The sequence below is a fragment of the Chaetura pelagica genome, unplaced genomic scaffold (genome assembly GCF_000747805.2).
Source record: "Chaetura pelagica isolate M959 unplaced genomic scaffold, ChaPel_1.0 scaffold315, whole genome shotgun sequence".
Taxonomy (NCBI): Eukaryota; Metazoa; Chordata; class Aves; order Apodiformes; family Apodidae; genus Chaetura; species Chaetura pelagica.
In genome coordinates this window covers 1205523-1222174 of record NW_009953187.1, presented here as the reverse complement: position 1 = coordinate 1222174, position 16652 = coordinate 1205523, and the positions used below count along the sequence as shown (strand labels likewise).

At 39.9% G+C, this 16652-nt stretch overlaps 1 protein-coding gene across 1 annotated transcript in view; it reads left to right on the top strand.

The window, feature by feature from the left end:
* The window catches only part of TIAM2 (T-cell lymphoma invasion and metastasis 2), an 89833-nt gene that overhangs the window by 43371 nt on the left and 29810 nt on the right, over window positions 1-16652 (top strand). The window contains exon 13 of the mRNA XM_009997344.1: window positions 14989-15092. Coding sequence (XP_009995646.1) covers window positions 14989-15092 — 104 coding nt within the window. The remainder of the gene's footprint in view (window positions 1-14988; window positions 15093-16652) is intronic.

Sequence of the window (16652 nt, the reverse complement as noted above, 5' to 3'; positions counted from 1 at the left end):
CTCAATACCTTTCTGTCTCCTCTGGAGTTGAGCAAGTCACTCTTAAGATCACAGTTTTAAAAAGGAATTTCTGACATTTTCTTGCCCATATTGAGCCTTTTCTTCTAAGGCAGCACCTTTGAAAGTCAGGGAGAGCCAGCAGAGGGGGACATCTTTCAAAAATTAAACACAGTTTGGCTCAAGGTATATACTTGAAGTTAAAAATCTTAATGTTTCTGCTGTTGCATCCCTGTTTTAAAAAATTAACGAACTCAATTACCTTTCTAGAGTGTTGTGAAGATTAATGAGCTAAAATGAACGAAGTGCTTGGAAAATGGAAGTTTTCAGCACTGAGTCACACAGTAATACCCTGGCTGATGCTTGGTGGCAACCAGCAGAAGAAAGCAAAACAGAATTTGCTTTAAATCACTGGCTTTGTATAACTTGGGTGGTAATAGTTTGTCCACATTTGTTTACAGTTTTGTGACCGCTTAGTGCAGCTCTGATGAATGCCTTTTCCTATGAATTCTGTTATGTTGAGGATACCCAGTTACACCTCGTGGCAAACTTCGGCAGCTTTTGCTGTGCAGAAGGGAAATGACTGACATTCTTCAAACCCACTAACTCTGCCACTCCTAAAAATCATTCCCAGGGAATTTTCTGTGAGAGTGATTGATTTTCTCCAAGACGTTGCTATACCCATGTAGCTGTGTTTTGGACCTGCTGTGATCATATCATTTGATCTCCCACATGGCAACGCTATGTCCTTGCTGCTTAGCCACTTGGCCAGTAATAAGCTTATCCTGGAAAATAAATCAGATTAAATAGTTTTTAAAAATGTGCTCATCAATGTGGAAGACTAAATAGCAGAGCAACTAAATTTTCTCCAATCTCCAGTGCTAAGGAAATTTAACAAATATTTGTCCAGTATTACAAAACGAGGGAATTGGACTGGGATTCTTACAGCTGTGGAGGAAAAAAAATTCCTTGCATTAAGATGGCATGGATATTTGAAGAAGTAAGAGCAGAAAAGGCATGAGAATTGAATACTGTATTTTTAGGGCAACGCTGTGTGGGTTAATGGTATATCTACAGAGTGCTGAGGCAGGAGGTAAAAGCATTAGTAGGTGTGAAAACCCATTGCAGTATGTGAGTTGCTGTCAGAGTTGGGCAATTACTATTTTTTTCCCGAGCAAGTGGGGTTTATTTCCAAAAAAAAGCTGTCATTTCTGGTTAGCTGACACTGAAATCAACCCTAATTTGTAAATAGATCTCTGTGATTGCAAGAAAAAGAAGTTTTTGGCAGTTTGGATGTGCTTTAACAAGTTTCCATGAAGAAACACTTTCATTTGAGAGGGTTAGAGACCTTAATGGGAAAGAAACCATTGAAAAAAGAGATTTTTTTTTTTTTAAATAAATAGAGGTACATACTATTCTCTCCCCATTGTACTCATTTTTGGAAGTACTCATCTTTGGGATCCCACCTACTCTGTGGGATCTGAGTTCACATCTGGCCCCACTGGCTGAATGGTCACACTCAGGGAGGTGTGATAAATGTCTCAGTGTTCAGATGGAGACCAGTGACAAGTGGCATTCCTCAGGGGTCAGTACTGAGACTGGTGCTATTTCACATCTTTAAGATCTGTCAGTGACGTGGATGGTGGGATCGAGTCCATTCTCATCAAGTTTGCTGATGACAACAAGCTGTGTAGTGTGGTTGATACACTGGAGGGAAGGGATGGCAACCTCATGAAATTCAGCAAGGCCAAGCACAAGGTCCTGCACCTGGTTCAGGGCAATCCCAAGCAAAAATACAGGCTGGGCAGAGAATGGACTGACAACAGCCTTGAGCAGAATGACCTGGGGGTTGTTGGTTGATGAGAAACTCAACTTGAGCTGGCGGTGTGCATTTGCAGCCCAGAAATCCAACCTTATCCTGGGCTGCATCAAAAGAAATGTGGCCAGCAGGGCCAGGGAGGTGATTCTCCCCCATTACTCAGCTCTCATGAGACCCCACCTGGAGTACGGTGTCCAGTCCTGGAGCACTCAACACAGGAAGGACACAGAGCTCTTGAAGCAAGTCCAGAGGAAGGCCACAAAGATGATCCAAGAGCTGGAGCACCTCTCCTACAAAGACAGGCTGAGAGAGTTGGGGCTTTTCAGCCTGGAGAAGAGAAGGCTCTGGAGACACCTCATAGTGGCCTTCCAGTACCTGAAAGGGCCTACAGAAAAGCTGAGGAGGGACTTTTTGCAAGGCCTTATAGTGAGAGGACAAGAAGTAGTGGATAAAAAGAGGAAGAGGGGAGATTTAGGTTAGACATTAGGAAGATATTCTTTAGAGTGAGGGTGCTGAGGCACTGGAACAGGTTTCCTAGGAAGGTTGGGGATGCCCCCTACATGGAAGTGTTCAAGGACTGGTTGGTCGGGGCTTTGAGCAACCTGGTCTAGTGGAAGGTGTCCCTGCCCATGCAGGGGGGTTGGAACTAGAGGATCTTTAAGGTTCCTTCTGACCCAAACCATTCTGTGACTCTATGATCTTTCTAGAAATGTGGTCCCAGGAGCAGTGAAGGTGGCTTGGGTGCTGCTGGCAAGGGGGAGGCTAGATAGTTCAGATGCCTCTGCAAAGCAATCTTGCTTCTTAGCTTCCAAAGTCCTGAAGATACCCACAGTTCTGTTAGATGTGGGCCCTAATCTGTGTTAGTCGTACAGGTTCGCACATATTGCTTGCTTTTGCCTGGTGGATCTAATACCAGATATCCGGTGGTTTTGCATGGGGTGAGGCAACACACTAGAGAAGCAGTGCCTCTTTTTAACATAGACACGTAGCTGTCTGTGCAGCATGACTGCCTGCATGCCTGAAGATCTATGACTCCCCCAGGTTTTCTTTTTATTTTACTCATTGCCTGGTAGATGTGATAAGACATGCAGTGGCCATTCATCAAAGCAAGCTCAGAGGTGAGGTCTGTGTTTACGGTAGTCTTGGACAACCATGGTACGTTAGCTCCTTCTCCGGCTGTTTTTGTGCCTATATGTGTCTTTGTCCTGTGCTCTTGTGAATCTTTGGGAAAAGACAAGGTCTGTGAAAATACCTGGGACTGTAGGGGTGTAGACGTTAACTCAAAGGAAGCATTTGACTCTTCAGATGCTGGTTCCATAGGAGCACTTGTTACCTACTGCATGTTTTGCAATGCAGAATGTTTCCCAAGAGTGGTGGTTTAACGAGCTCTTGCTGGCACTTGAAAAACTGTCCTGTTGGCTTCCTGTTAGATGCATGTGCTGCAAATTAAAAGGTTGTTTATGCTATAAAATGTGAGAGCCGTAAATGCTTTCATTGCGCTTTTCTACTGAAAGAGGGTTCTGTTCTGCTTTGCTAAATGCTGCTATGATGTAATCCCTCTGAACTCAGTGGGACAAATTCTTTTTCCTTGGTGTAAACTCCATTAAACCCTGTGGATCTGCAATTTCTGGCTCAGTGACAATATGTAGACATAAATCATTACATTGCCCATCCTAGTGAATTTTGTAGAGTGGACAATATGGACAGCAAAGAGATTTATTAATGATGGTGAATTTAGAGACATCCACATATAGACCAATGACTTAGGCATAATTTAGAACAGCAGCTGTTCTGTGTTTCACAGAGGTTAGGTGGGTCGAGTAATTATGAAGTCTGTCTAAGTGTGCTCGTTTTAGCTGAGGTGGAGTTTTTCTTTTTAGCAGCTAGTATGGGGCTAGGTTTTGGATTTATGCCAGAAACAGTGTTGCTAACACAGGGATGTTTTCATTAGTGCTGAGCAGTGCCTACACAGAGCCAAGGCCTTTTCTCCTCATACTGCCCCACCAGCAAGTAGGCTGGGGGTGGTACATAAGAGGCTGGAGGGGACACAGCTGGGACAGCTGACCCCAAATGACTAAAGAGATATTCTATAGTGCTCTGCAAGTTATTCTTGCTGCTGTAGACCACCTCTTTTGGTAATTTCTCAGCACTGCAGTAGAACCAGGAAGCTGGACAATGTCTGGTTAGGTTACTGTTTCCCCCACCAGTTCCCAGGGTGAGGATTTCAGCAGGGCTGTTGCTAAACAGCAGCAGCTTCCATAACAAAAAGTAGAGGAAAACCAAAATCTCATTCCGACACATACTGCATGCAGCAAACCTTGTCCTCAGAGTACTTCTCTCATTAAAATCTAGAGAGGGGAGATATGTCTTGCAGTTATCTTGGAAGTGAATAATTTTGGAATTTACACTAATATAAGCCAATAAAATTAACAATAGTGAGCAGAATGCCTTTCCACAGAGCAATGGTGAGCTTCTTGTAATATAGCAGATTATAACTGGAGGAGAGGAGATTTAGGTTAGACATAAGGAGGAAATTATTCAATGTGAGGGTAGTTAGAAACTGAAACAGGTTGCCCATAGAAGTTGTGGAAGTCCCATCCCTGGAAGTGTTCAAGGCCAGGTTGGATGGGATTCTGAGCAATCTCGACTAGTGGGAGGTGTCCCTGCTTATGCAGTAGAGTTGGAACTAGATTATCTTTAAGATAAAGATTCTATGATTCTATGAAACTAGGGGGAAAGTTGGCCAGGGAGCTGCTGCTCAGCGACTGGCTGGGCATTAGTCAGTTGATGGTGAGCAATTATTCTAATTTGCATCACTTGTTTTTCTTGGACTTTATCTATTTTTGTTATCTTCCTCTTCATTACATTTTTATTATAATAATTATTATAATAATTATAATAATTATATTTAAATTATTAAACTGTTCTTATCTCACCCCATGAGTTTTCTCACTTCTACCCTTCCAGTTCTTATCTCCCATCCTTCTGTGTGGGGAGTGAGCAGCTGTGTCATGCTTAGTTGCTGGCTGGAGTTAAACCACAACACTAAACTACTCACCAAGTTTTGCTAAATTATTGAGTAATTTATTTTTTTCACACTTTTCCTTTCTATTTTCATTACTTTTGTACCTATAAACCTGAGATGGAGAAGAAAATGTACCACTAAGGTGTTGCATTTTGTACTTGGGCAGGGCTAGCTCCATTTGCTTTCCAATTTGGGCAAATGACCTCTGAGAATGGCTCAAGCCATCCCATATGACCAATCCTGTAGTAGCATCAGAAATAAAGAGAAGCCACTGACATCACCCCCTGCAAGTCTGGCAGCCCCAGCCTGGAAGACCTAAGGGGCAGCAGTGGGCTACAGCCTTTGCTGATACTTGTAGAGGACAGTGGCCACCCCATATGGGCTCTGCCATGTCTTTCTCCTCTGTACCACAGCCACACGTCTCCAGTTTCTGAACTGGAATAGAAGAGTGAGGCACCAGCTATGGTTAGCACTGGCCTCCAGTGAGACTGATTCTAAGAAGGCATTTGTTGTGCACTTAGGAAGCAAATGTGTTTGGGTAAAAATTTGAGAAGCCAGTGTGAAGTGGCTTCAAACTGAAAGCCTGAACAATTGTCTGACTGGCAGATACTTGGACGAAGAAAATTTAGAAACTTAAATAGCCCTATAAAACATACCATTGACTGCAGTAGCTAATCAGGCATTGCTACAGAAGTGCAAGCAGCTATTTCCTATTAGGTTGCTAATTTGTATGTTCTATTGATTACTGAATTAACAAATGAGTAAAATTACTTTGCTTCACTATGAACAGTTAATCAACAAAGGATCTCCCAAGGGATCTAAAGGACTCCGCTCCAACTTCAGAATAGATGTTTCTACAGGTATTAGGGGGGTGGAACGAGAGAGCGCATGTAGCAGACTAGAGAAAGTCTCACTTGCAGAAGCAGGTGGCTGACTGGAGCTAAGCCACTGTTTGGCATGTGGCCTATCATGTCTTAAGCTTTTTGATACAGTAATATTTGCCTCAACATACTGACTTTTTCTAAATTTGAAAATGTAAAGAAGAAACATCAATTTCCTCACTGAAGAATGAGAACAAAGAGTTGTCCCATTTGATCATTTCAGATGCTGGCCAGAAGTATAAGTTTCTCTTTGTGTCAAGTGTCAGATCTGTAAAAGGAAGCAGCCTGGCTGCATTGTCCTTCAGGAAGCATGTAGAGCACTGTCTGATGTTTTATAGCTTGTCCCCTGAAGCCAAAACATCTGGATTAGAGGGGTCAGGAGTGGAACCTTCTTGTCTGGCCTGTAACTGCATTTCTATTTGGTAACAATTAGTTTTGTCAGTGACAAGCATCTGTTCATTCTGTTTTTAAGAACTTTACCTAGGAAGACTGATTTTATGACACCTGTATGCTAATATTCTTTCCAGATTTATCATCTGGAATTCCTGAATGAAGTTTCTAGGTATGCCAAAGAGTCAATTATTACAGCATTAAAGCTAAGCTGAGAACGTACCTTCCAGCCAGTCCCAAAATAGATTACAAAATGCCTAGGACAACAACAAGTGTTAAAAGCCAAAATAATCTTGCAGAGATTAAATATTCTCTGAATTACTAACATCTAGTGCATTTAATTTGTGTTTCTCTAACATGTTCAGTTTTAGTTTTCTAGAAACTGAGGTTTCTTTATAGTGGTCTTAATAGACTCAATAATGTTAACTTAGCAATGAGGATTTGAGCTAGTTTGTAATTGGAGTTGGGTCAAAGGTTTCAGAAAAACTTGAAAATTTCCTACACGAAAAAAGAGGAACACATTTTAAAAAGGTAATAAATTTAACTACCTTTTGGACAGTCTGTTAGAACACCATAAAAGCACCAAAGAGTTAATAACCACAGTTTCTGCCCACAAATAGTTTTTAATTTACTCCAGCATTGGAGCGTGAATGCTGAAGTAGTAATACTTGCCTATGAGTACCAGCTGTGGGGAAACAACTGAACTGGTGCTGTGCAATGGTTAAAATCTTAAATAAATTCCACTTCAATTTACTGAATTTGAGCTAACATGAATGCTCCCGTAATTCTGGAAAACTTAACTGGAAATAACTAAGAATCTGCACTTAGGGGCCATGGTGCCTCTGTCATGTGCGTAGATTCCTAGAGAACCCCAGTGAAGATGAAAGCTGAATCAAATTGCTTTGTCTTTCAGCTTGAAGTGGTGGAGGTTATGATATGTTTCAAAGTCTGTTTCTCATTTGTGGCTGCAGCTGCATTGCTCTCCTACCTGCCTTCAAAACCTGAAATATATTCAGTTGTATAGGACCAAAAGAAATAAGCACATGCATGCTACTTGCCAGGCTGAAACATTTAAATGAAGTTATGAGTACTTGTCTTCAAGGGAGCATTTTTAGAGTTCACCACACTGGTATTTCTCTTCTCCAGACAATGCTGGAATGCTTCACCTACCACTCCCTTGTTTTCAAGTCTGAAGAAATTAAGACCACCAAGGCTTTGTACCTTTCTGAAAGTTGGCTCAGGCTTTAGTATTATTTTCACTAGGGATTTTGAAAATATTTGTTATCTTTTCTTGGTAACTTACTTTTCTCTTGACAACAGCATTGGCTAGAAGAATATGGGAACCATAATCTTATCAAAATTAGCTGTTCAGTCTGAAGACTTCCAATAACAAGGAAAAATGAAGCTTTCCATACACCTGGCTTAACCTTATTACCCAAGTGTAATATCTCATTTCCATGTAAACCATGCAACCCTGTTATGGAAACTCTTCGTAATGGGGAGAGGGAGAACATCCTCTGTGCTGAAGACTGGTTGTGTTATGTTTTATTGGCACTATCTAAAGCACTTCGGAATTAGTGAAAATACTGAACACATTCTTTCCTAGAAGATAGACCGGGCCTCCTAGATTCCTTACAGTTATGGATGCTAATTTTTTTCAAGATAAAATGCATATTAGTATTCTAAGAAAAAAGTTGATGTCCAGTTTCTGGTTGTTTTTTGATGTCTATGTGAAATCACTCGACAATACAGGTGTTTAAAAACTCTGGCAGTTGCTCTGATCAGATATGGGTATCTGTCTTTTACAGGCTAGACCAAGGCCATCGTAATTGCTTGAAGCTCTGTGTGCATGTTGCCATAGATGAAGCATCTAACTAATACAGAGTAAAAAGTGCAGCAGAGAGGATGGGAAATGAGAGCACCATTTCCCTCTCAAGTGTCAGAGAGCTACAATCAAGAGAAGGATCAGTTTGCAGCAGAGTAACCACTTGAGTTAATAATGAACATCTGAGATGGAATTGACAAGTGACTGGGGTGTAGGACAACCATCAGGGGCTTCTTCACCAGTGTGCACTTGTGATATAAGCATTCTCTTAGTCATAAGTACTCTTTGCTAGGATCTTTGCACACCAGCAGTAGTGAATCTGAAAGTACTTCTGGTGCTCTACTGAACAGATAGAGCCTTCTGGCCATCTATTTGCCTGTGAAGTTGTGTTTAGACATCTGTGTTAATACCCGTGCCACGCTGGTGACAGAGGGACCTAGGATAGGAGGGAGTTTTGAGATGTGGTGAGTCCAGTCCTTTACTAGTTGAGGCTTTCAGCAAGCCTATTGATACATTTCTCATATTCCAGTTTAAAATAGGATAGACTGTTTGCATCCTTTGGATACCTGGATAAGCCTGTTCTAGAAATTCATTGATGTGATGGTTGAAAGCCATTTTTCTAATTGCCAGCATAGACATATTCCTGGTCAGTGTTACAACTGATCAGTATCTGCCAGGCTTGAGTGTTACTTAAATAGCTCTAGCTCACAGCTGCACATTGTTAACCCCTTCTCCATGTTTCCACATTTTCTTCCTTTCATGTTTCCAACTGAGGAGACACAGCTTGTACAAGAAATTGTTCTTCCTGGTCCCTGAAATTGTGTTTTGTGTTATTTTATTCTGGGACTGTGGGTCCATCTTCAAGGTCACCTTTCATCTCCTTTATAGTAGTCAGGTAATGCATTTAATTAATGCTGTGTATTAACTTTGAACGATTACAGTGTTTAATCAGAGTACTTCCTATTGTACTTTCTTTGCTGAGACAAATAATGAAAATAGCAAGTAAAATTGGTCCCCAAACCTGCCATAGACAAAATCTACCATAGCCTCTTCCAGGCCTTGAAATTCATTTTGACCAGTCTATAGTTATCTACTTACTAGCCATTTCTACCTTCTTTTAATTCCTATCCTTTTCATTTTAGCTAATTATTTCCCTTGGGCTGTTATAACGGTTTCTTTTTTCTATTTTCTTCTTCTTTATTTATTTATTTTTAACAACTTTGTTTCCTGAAGATTTGATTTATCCTATGTTTGTTCTTTATCTTTAAAAAAACCCACTTTCATCAAAGGCAGATGACAGGATAGTTTGAAACAATCCATTTACCCATACTGTATTATCTAATTTTCCATTTATCTCCACATTCTTAATTTTTCTTACCTTTAATTGATTGCAAAAGCCTTAGGTTACTACATAGGTCACATCTGTAGTTTCCTTCCTTAGGTTCTCCCAACATTCTCATTCCTTCTTTAAACATAGCTATTACTTGTTACTCACCAGCTGAATAGCCTCATCCTCTTTTTACCCATTTAAATAATTTGTTAAGATTCTGGCTCTTGAGTTTCAATTTAATATGCCAGGTTTTAAATTTTGAGAGCTAAAGAAAGTTTAAATCTTCTGCTGAGTTGCATGACTACAACTTAGTTTGCCCATACCTCAGACATGGTAATTTTCTAGTTGTTAATTGCTACCCTGCTTCCCTCTTCCCTGTTGAGGACAGACAGATTTCAGCCCGGGTCAGACATGTTCCATGAGACTAGCTTTAGCATGAGCTTTAGAGTCTGAATCTATTTGCTGAAGTGAATGTTTGGTGATATGGTAAGTGGATCAGGTGGAGCTGGGGATTCCAGGAGTCACAGCAACTGTTAATCAATCATCTTACCTTAGCTGAAATAGACCCAGGTTCAGGTTCCTCACTGAACCTGACAGAGCAGGAGACTTCATCTCTCTCTCCTACATCATGGAGGAGTATCCTGATTTCAAGCTGCTGCTTTCTGCTCTCTGGTGTCTCTTTCTCAGTGTTTTGGCGAAAATGAAATAGCATAACATTAAAGGACATGGTTTCATTCTGAGACAAGGCAAACCATTTTCCAAATTTCAGAAATGTGGCAAAATGGAAAATTTTTGGAAATGACCAATGGAAATGGAAAATGACCTTTTTATTGAGGTCAGCTCTGCCTGTGCCTATCAAAGTGCTTCTTTACTTGCTTAGGATAGGTATCAAGTTATGTACAGAACTGCTGCTGCTGCCCAGAGCTGAAAATTATGGCCCTGAAGTGGTCTTAGTTTGTCTTGGAGTGAGAGACTGGGTTAATCTGAGTTTTCTGTGTTGTCTTCTCATGTAGAGCTAGAAGGATTTTTTGTTCAATTCATGGCTGCCAGTAGAGTGGCAGGTGGAAACACACCCTCTTGCTGTAGTTTGAAAAAGGGGGTGGCTGCACTACCTACATAGTGCTTGACATTTGATAACACTTGACATGGTTGTGAGGATTACTTGGCTTTTTTTTTTTTTTTTTTAATTAAGAAGAAGAATCTTAAACAGAACAAGTCTGACTTATTATGGGAAAAAAGACTTATAAAAGAAACAGGATCCTCAGTTCCTACTTTCTACTCATGGTAATTTTTTGCTTATGCATTAAGCAGCTAAAGTGGTAAGAGCAGCACTGACCTAGAAATTAATTAAGACTTCTTCCTTAATTAAACAGTAAAAAAGAGATAAGTGATATTTGCATTTATTGATGGCTTCTTTATAGTAAATGAATTGCCGGATGGTTGATGTTGATGTTTTCCACTTGATTTCCTTTGGTTTCTTGGCTTGGATTCTAGCACAAATTATTATTGTCTCACGCATCTGCTAGAGGATGTGTTTCCATTGTACCTCTCTGCTCACAAACACGTGAATAACTTCCATATTGACCACTTGTACGTGTATCACCACAGCGACGTGGGAAGAGACACTTGTGTAGGCGTACAGAGCTCTTGGATGTGCTGAATGTATTTGTTTTTCTACCAACTGTCCCATCCGTGTGCTCTGTGCCCACTTCTAATTGAATTATCAGTAGTGAGGAGCATGATTTAGGAAGTAGCTTTCTTCCAGTTTTAAGTGGTTACATTATAATTTGTCTTGGATGATTGAGAGTCACCGTATCTGCCTGTCAGCAAGATACAGTGTTGCAGAGGTAGTGGCATTAGGGAGGAAAATTAATCAGAACACTTGTATTTATTGGTCCAAACTCTGCACAGCCCCCCCACACACACCTTCTTCTTTAGTGATGCTTTTGGTACCTGATAGTGCTGAGCAGGTTCTTAGTACTTGGCTATTCACTGCTAAAAACTAAGCATGACATTTGGTCGGTGATTTGTAAGATGTGATTAAGCTTCTACACAATTACATTTTTTCTCTGCTTTTCTAAGAATTCAAACATTTACCTGACGTTGCTACTCTTCTTGTTTGCAAGAAGCTGACTTTGCATTTTTTCTGAAGACACTCTTTGATAAATCAGAAGAAACTATCTGCTTAAGAGGTTTCTATCCTTCTCAAATGGAAGTGATACACATTTCAACTCACCATGCGGGAGTGTGTGTGCGTGTGTAAACAGGACAGAGAGATGCACTGCAGTAGAGAAAAATCATGCTAACCCAACATTACCAGTCCCTTTTTTCTTCCAGACAGGTTTATGACAATTATGTCAATAGCACAAATCTCATGTACTGCTGTAATGGAGCTGTATTAGGCAGATGCAGTCATGGGTATATTCACATTTCTATGCTGGAAAGCCTCTCAAGCAATGTTTCCAGCAAAGTAGTGCATGTTTTCATTAACTAGTAATTAATGTAATTGTAGTAAGGTAAGTCATATTGGAGATACTTTGGGTTTTTTTTGGCTATGTGGGGGTTTGTTTGTTTGTTTTGTTTTGTTTTTATAATATTAGTTTTTAAAAATTGCTGACTTGACCTCACATTTGCATGATTTTTAGAAATATATGTTTTTTATATATATAGCATATATATATATATGTATATAGCATATATATTTTGCATACTTTTTCTGTGCTCATTCCTATAAAATAACCAAAATGGTATATACTGGAACAATTTCGTAGTTGCACAGCTGTAACATTTTTCTTAATTCTTGCACATTGCTACTCTTGAACATCTTAGTCAATATGAATTCCACTGTAGAGCTTAATCCAAATTTGAATGTTCAAAGACATTTGGCATGGTTTGGCTTGTTACTCCTCTTCCATTTAGTAGTAGAAGTAGAGAGAATTTCAATATTAAACTTGCTGCTGTGTTTATGTCTTTAGGAATTTCCATTTTCATTTGAAATTACCCATTCTCTAAGGTAATACTTCATCTTTTTTGTCCCTTGATTTGGTTTTTTTTTAGCTCTGCAGTTCATGTTTATGCTTTTATGCTCTTTGGGAATAGTTTGGTGGTTTGTAGGACCAGATCCAAAGGAAGTCTGCTTCCACAGTAAAAGAAGGAAAAGGAGACAGGATATGGATGCTAAAATGATCAACAAGCCATACATCCTTCCTTCCTTCCCTCACCCGTTAGTTCAGCATGCAACGTGTAGTAGGATGTCCTTTTTCACCTTGGATCCTTTCCATGTAACTTTTTTTAAATTTTTACTAATTGAAATAGTGCTTTCTGTTGCTTACCTTAGCTATCATCAGCAGTGTATTCTTCCAAAAGCAACTCCTATAAAAATGGACAAGACTACATACACCTACCTCTGACAGTCCTGTAGACTGCAAAGGAAAAACAAAGATGAGGGTGAAGGGAGAAAAATGTAGATCACCAGGATAAAGTGATAGAATAATCTGTTTGTCTGCTTTGGATATTAACACTGATTTCTTCTGTTCATGTGGTGTACTGGTTGTTTGACCTTATTTTCTTCATCCTCCATTTATGCTTTCTCTGTATTGCTTATGTAGGTTAGTTTTTCTTCCTGATTTGTAAATAACAAATAGGTTTAATGGTCACTTTGCAAAATCAGGAAAACAACATAGGGTTTTTTTTATCATCAATTAGCTACCTGTGATCAAACTAGATACTTTATGCAGCTGCAAAATCTATCTTGTTTGGAGGTGTTTGGGGATAAGTGCATTAAACTCAGAAGGCAAGTAAAAAGAGGACAAATGGTAAACCATATCCTTGGCATCACCTCACCCCCAAGAAAAGATGTAAAATTCAGTTCATGTTTTATGAGTTGGCATGCCTTTCGTGAACCTAGGAGGTAGCAGTGGTGGAAGTTGATAAACATTAATGTGGGACCCATATACAAAAGAAGGACTCAAAATGTCTTTAAAAGTTCAGAGAGAGGGAGAAAATTATTCAGGCATGATGTGAGGTAAAAGCGTAATCAAATAAAGAGGTATGGCAGAATCCTTATTAAGTTCTTTAAGAAGTGTGGAGTTGTTCAAAATATGTTCTGTCTGCGTAGGTGATAACTCTTGGGTTTTTGCAAGTATTTTTATAGCTCTGGGAGATCAGGAGCTACACCCAACTCCAGGAAGAAAAGGTAAAAAAGCTTGAGGGGAGAAAAGCAACAGGACCTTGGTTCTGCAAGGGTAGGGGAATGAGAGTAGTCAAGCCTTTGGCATCTGGGGGGAAAGTGTCAGCCTCAATGCTAAGCTTGGCACAGGCACCTTAGTAACATACAGAAAAATAAAGCATAAAGATGACATTCTGCTGAGTTGTTTGCATCTTTCTCTGTGGCTTTCCTCTAAAGTTTGTCTTCCATGTTTTTGCTTCTCAGGAAGGCTCCTCATAGGCTTTAAGGTACTCTTTTGGGCCTAAAATTTCCATTTCCCTCTGTGCTTCAGTCCATGTTTGTTAATTCTTGCTGAGAGGAGCTGGCCCTGCTCTGAAGGGACAGGGCAACAACACCACCCAGGTGGAGAGATACTGTTGTCCTTCACACTTTCATTATTGTTAACACATTATTTTACTGCAAGATGAGTGATATTTTATTTAATTACCACCTCAACTGCTGGAGTCAGTGATTTAATGAGAATCTCAGCTTTCACTTAAAAATACTTCTCCAGCATTTGTAGGTGTTGAGAAAGAGTTTGAAAGTGTGGTAATGTGGTGTGTATTTTTAAGAGGCTTAAAAGCTACAGAACAAAGCAGCAAATGAAAATAAAAAAACAACCTTCATTTTATTACTCTTTTATCATCTGAGGTTGCTGAAAGTCCTCATTTTTTATTTTTTTTTTGTGATTGCCTAATGGTTTTCAACTACTTGGATTGATTATGCTGCAGACGAAAAATCAGAGAAATTTGCTTCACTTCTAGAAGTTTAAATTAGAAGTTCCATATAAACACCTCTGCAGATTTTAAGCAGCCAATTGAGGAAATGTAGAGAGAAAACCCATCATTTTTATATGAATGTTCAGCAGTGTCGGATAGATCTTGGGTTTACACATAAATGCCATTGAAATCTACAGTCTGACAATAGGTAGAGCAGGTAGTGCCTCCTCTGGTTTTTGCTTTATGATAGTTACTACATACGTGAACTCCAAATTTAGTAAAATTGGTAAACTACAAATAACAAGAAGGAATTTAGTTTGTATTATGAACTGTAGTGTTTGCTCTAAGGCAAAGCTCTCTTCTTAAATCTTTAAGGGATTCAGGACTATGTGGTGTCAAACAATGGCATATTCATCCAAGGAGAACTACTGAATGCATTTAATTATCCTCACTGGTTGTCTCAGCAGAGTGTGCAGATAACAAATAATGCTACCTTCAAAAGCACACCCTTAGCAAGAGCATTTGGTTTATTTTGGTAGATCAAATATGTGCATTGCTTCAGATGTCTTAGATGTCCAGCTGGTGTTTTGAAAGCAGATTTTCCAGGCATAGCTGGTCTTTGCTTTGACCTCTTGTGTTACTTTCTGGGGGGTGTGAAAGATCACCAATTTTGTATTCCTTTTCTCCCTCTATAGGAATTCTATTAGGTGTTGAAAGTATTTGTAGATAAAAGCAAATACTTTTCCTGTTCCTGTCCTGTAACCCTCTAATTTATTTGTTTTCTTTCAAATACAGATTTTAGTAATGTACCTGATGTCACATCCAACTTGAAAAGGAGCAGTACTGATGGCACTCTGGACCAAGTGCCGCACAGAGAGAAGACTGATCCACCTTTCAGGGTAAGAACATGCTTGACATAACAATGCTAACGAGCAAAAAGAATGTGTTGTAGTGTTAACGGTCTGCATTTTGTGGGAAAGAATTTAACACATGGTACTAATTTTGAAAAAAAAACACTAATGCATATTAGTTGTACTTAGTTTTTTATTATCTTGAGGTCACCCTTACAGGTCAGCACAGCTGCTGCATCTCCAAAAGCAGTGTGATGGGGACAAATGGCAAACAGGCAGAAACCTGTCAAACTAATCTTTTTTGTGTTGCATGAATCCAGTTCTGCAGAGAACAGCTGCTATAGCTTTCTAACTGATTCAGTTTGATTCATGTTTTAATTTTTGCTGATACTTCTAGGGCTTGATCATAGTGACCATAGCAACTCTTGCTTAATGCCTATAGATTTAGACTGGACCACAGGCTTGGAGACGTGAAGTGTTTGAGACCCAGTGATTCCTACTGTCTCTTTTAAAGAACCTTTATGTGTCAGCAGTTATTGTTTGACTTCAGATGGAAGAATGGATACTCAGACCTCTCAACCAGGACTTCAGAAGTTGAGGCAAGGACCCCCAGAATTAGGGCTCACCTTTGAATTGGTCTTCAAAGACAAATTCCTCATCCATTTTCCTCCGAGTCTGTCAAATTATAACCTGTGCCCGACTCAACTGCATGTTATTTTTAACCTCCCACCTGCTAGCATAGGTATGTTTTTGTGTTTGTGGCAGTGGTTTTACTAGGCATTGCCACTCGTGACAACAGGAACATTTTTTTATACTTCTTTTGATGAGTTGGTTGTATCTCCAAGCAAATTTGTGATAGCACTTGCACTACACTCTTGCATAACAGAAATGAAGTTAGAAGTTTTTATGGTTCTGAAATATATTTCTGTCTTGTACTAAGTTGTAGGAAAAATTAGTAGAGATAAGGTGTGACCTAAAAACTCAGCACACCAGGACAGGTAAGATACATTGTGCCTCTAGCTGTACTTAGCCAGAGGAGGTGATTTTCTCTTACTTTTGACATTACTTTGTAAACTACTTCATTTGGTTGTAGGTGACTTTAGGCAGCTTCAGCTGAGAGTAAGAAGTGTGGTGATTGTGGGGTCTTTAGCTGATCTGCTGCTGCATGAGGGATTCCCACAGAGATAATCTATATCCAGTGTAACGCATTGCTTATGCTCCCAAAAAGTCTTTGCAACCAGTCAAAAATAAACTGGATTTTTCTCCCTCTAGGACACATTTCTTCTTTGGAAGGGGTAATGCAGATGTCTCTGCTGTCCTGTTTTAGGGCTTCCGTGATGTTTTAATGGCAGAGGTGACCCCAAGGCTTAGGTTGCCCCAGTGGCTGGCAGCATGAGTGTGCTGGTTCCCCCAGGTTCCTTGGGGTGCCCTGCTCACCCCAGGGTAAGTGCTGCCCTCCATGCACTGTACAGATGTACACAACTGAGCTCCCATCCTGCTGGAAGTGAGGAGATTCTGGGGTGTCAGCTTTGCTTCAGCAGAAAAATAGTCACTTTGATTGTCTATGTCGAATACACCAGATGACAGAAGATTCGGGAGAGTTCAGCA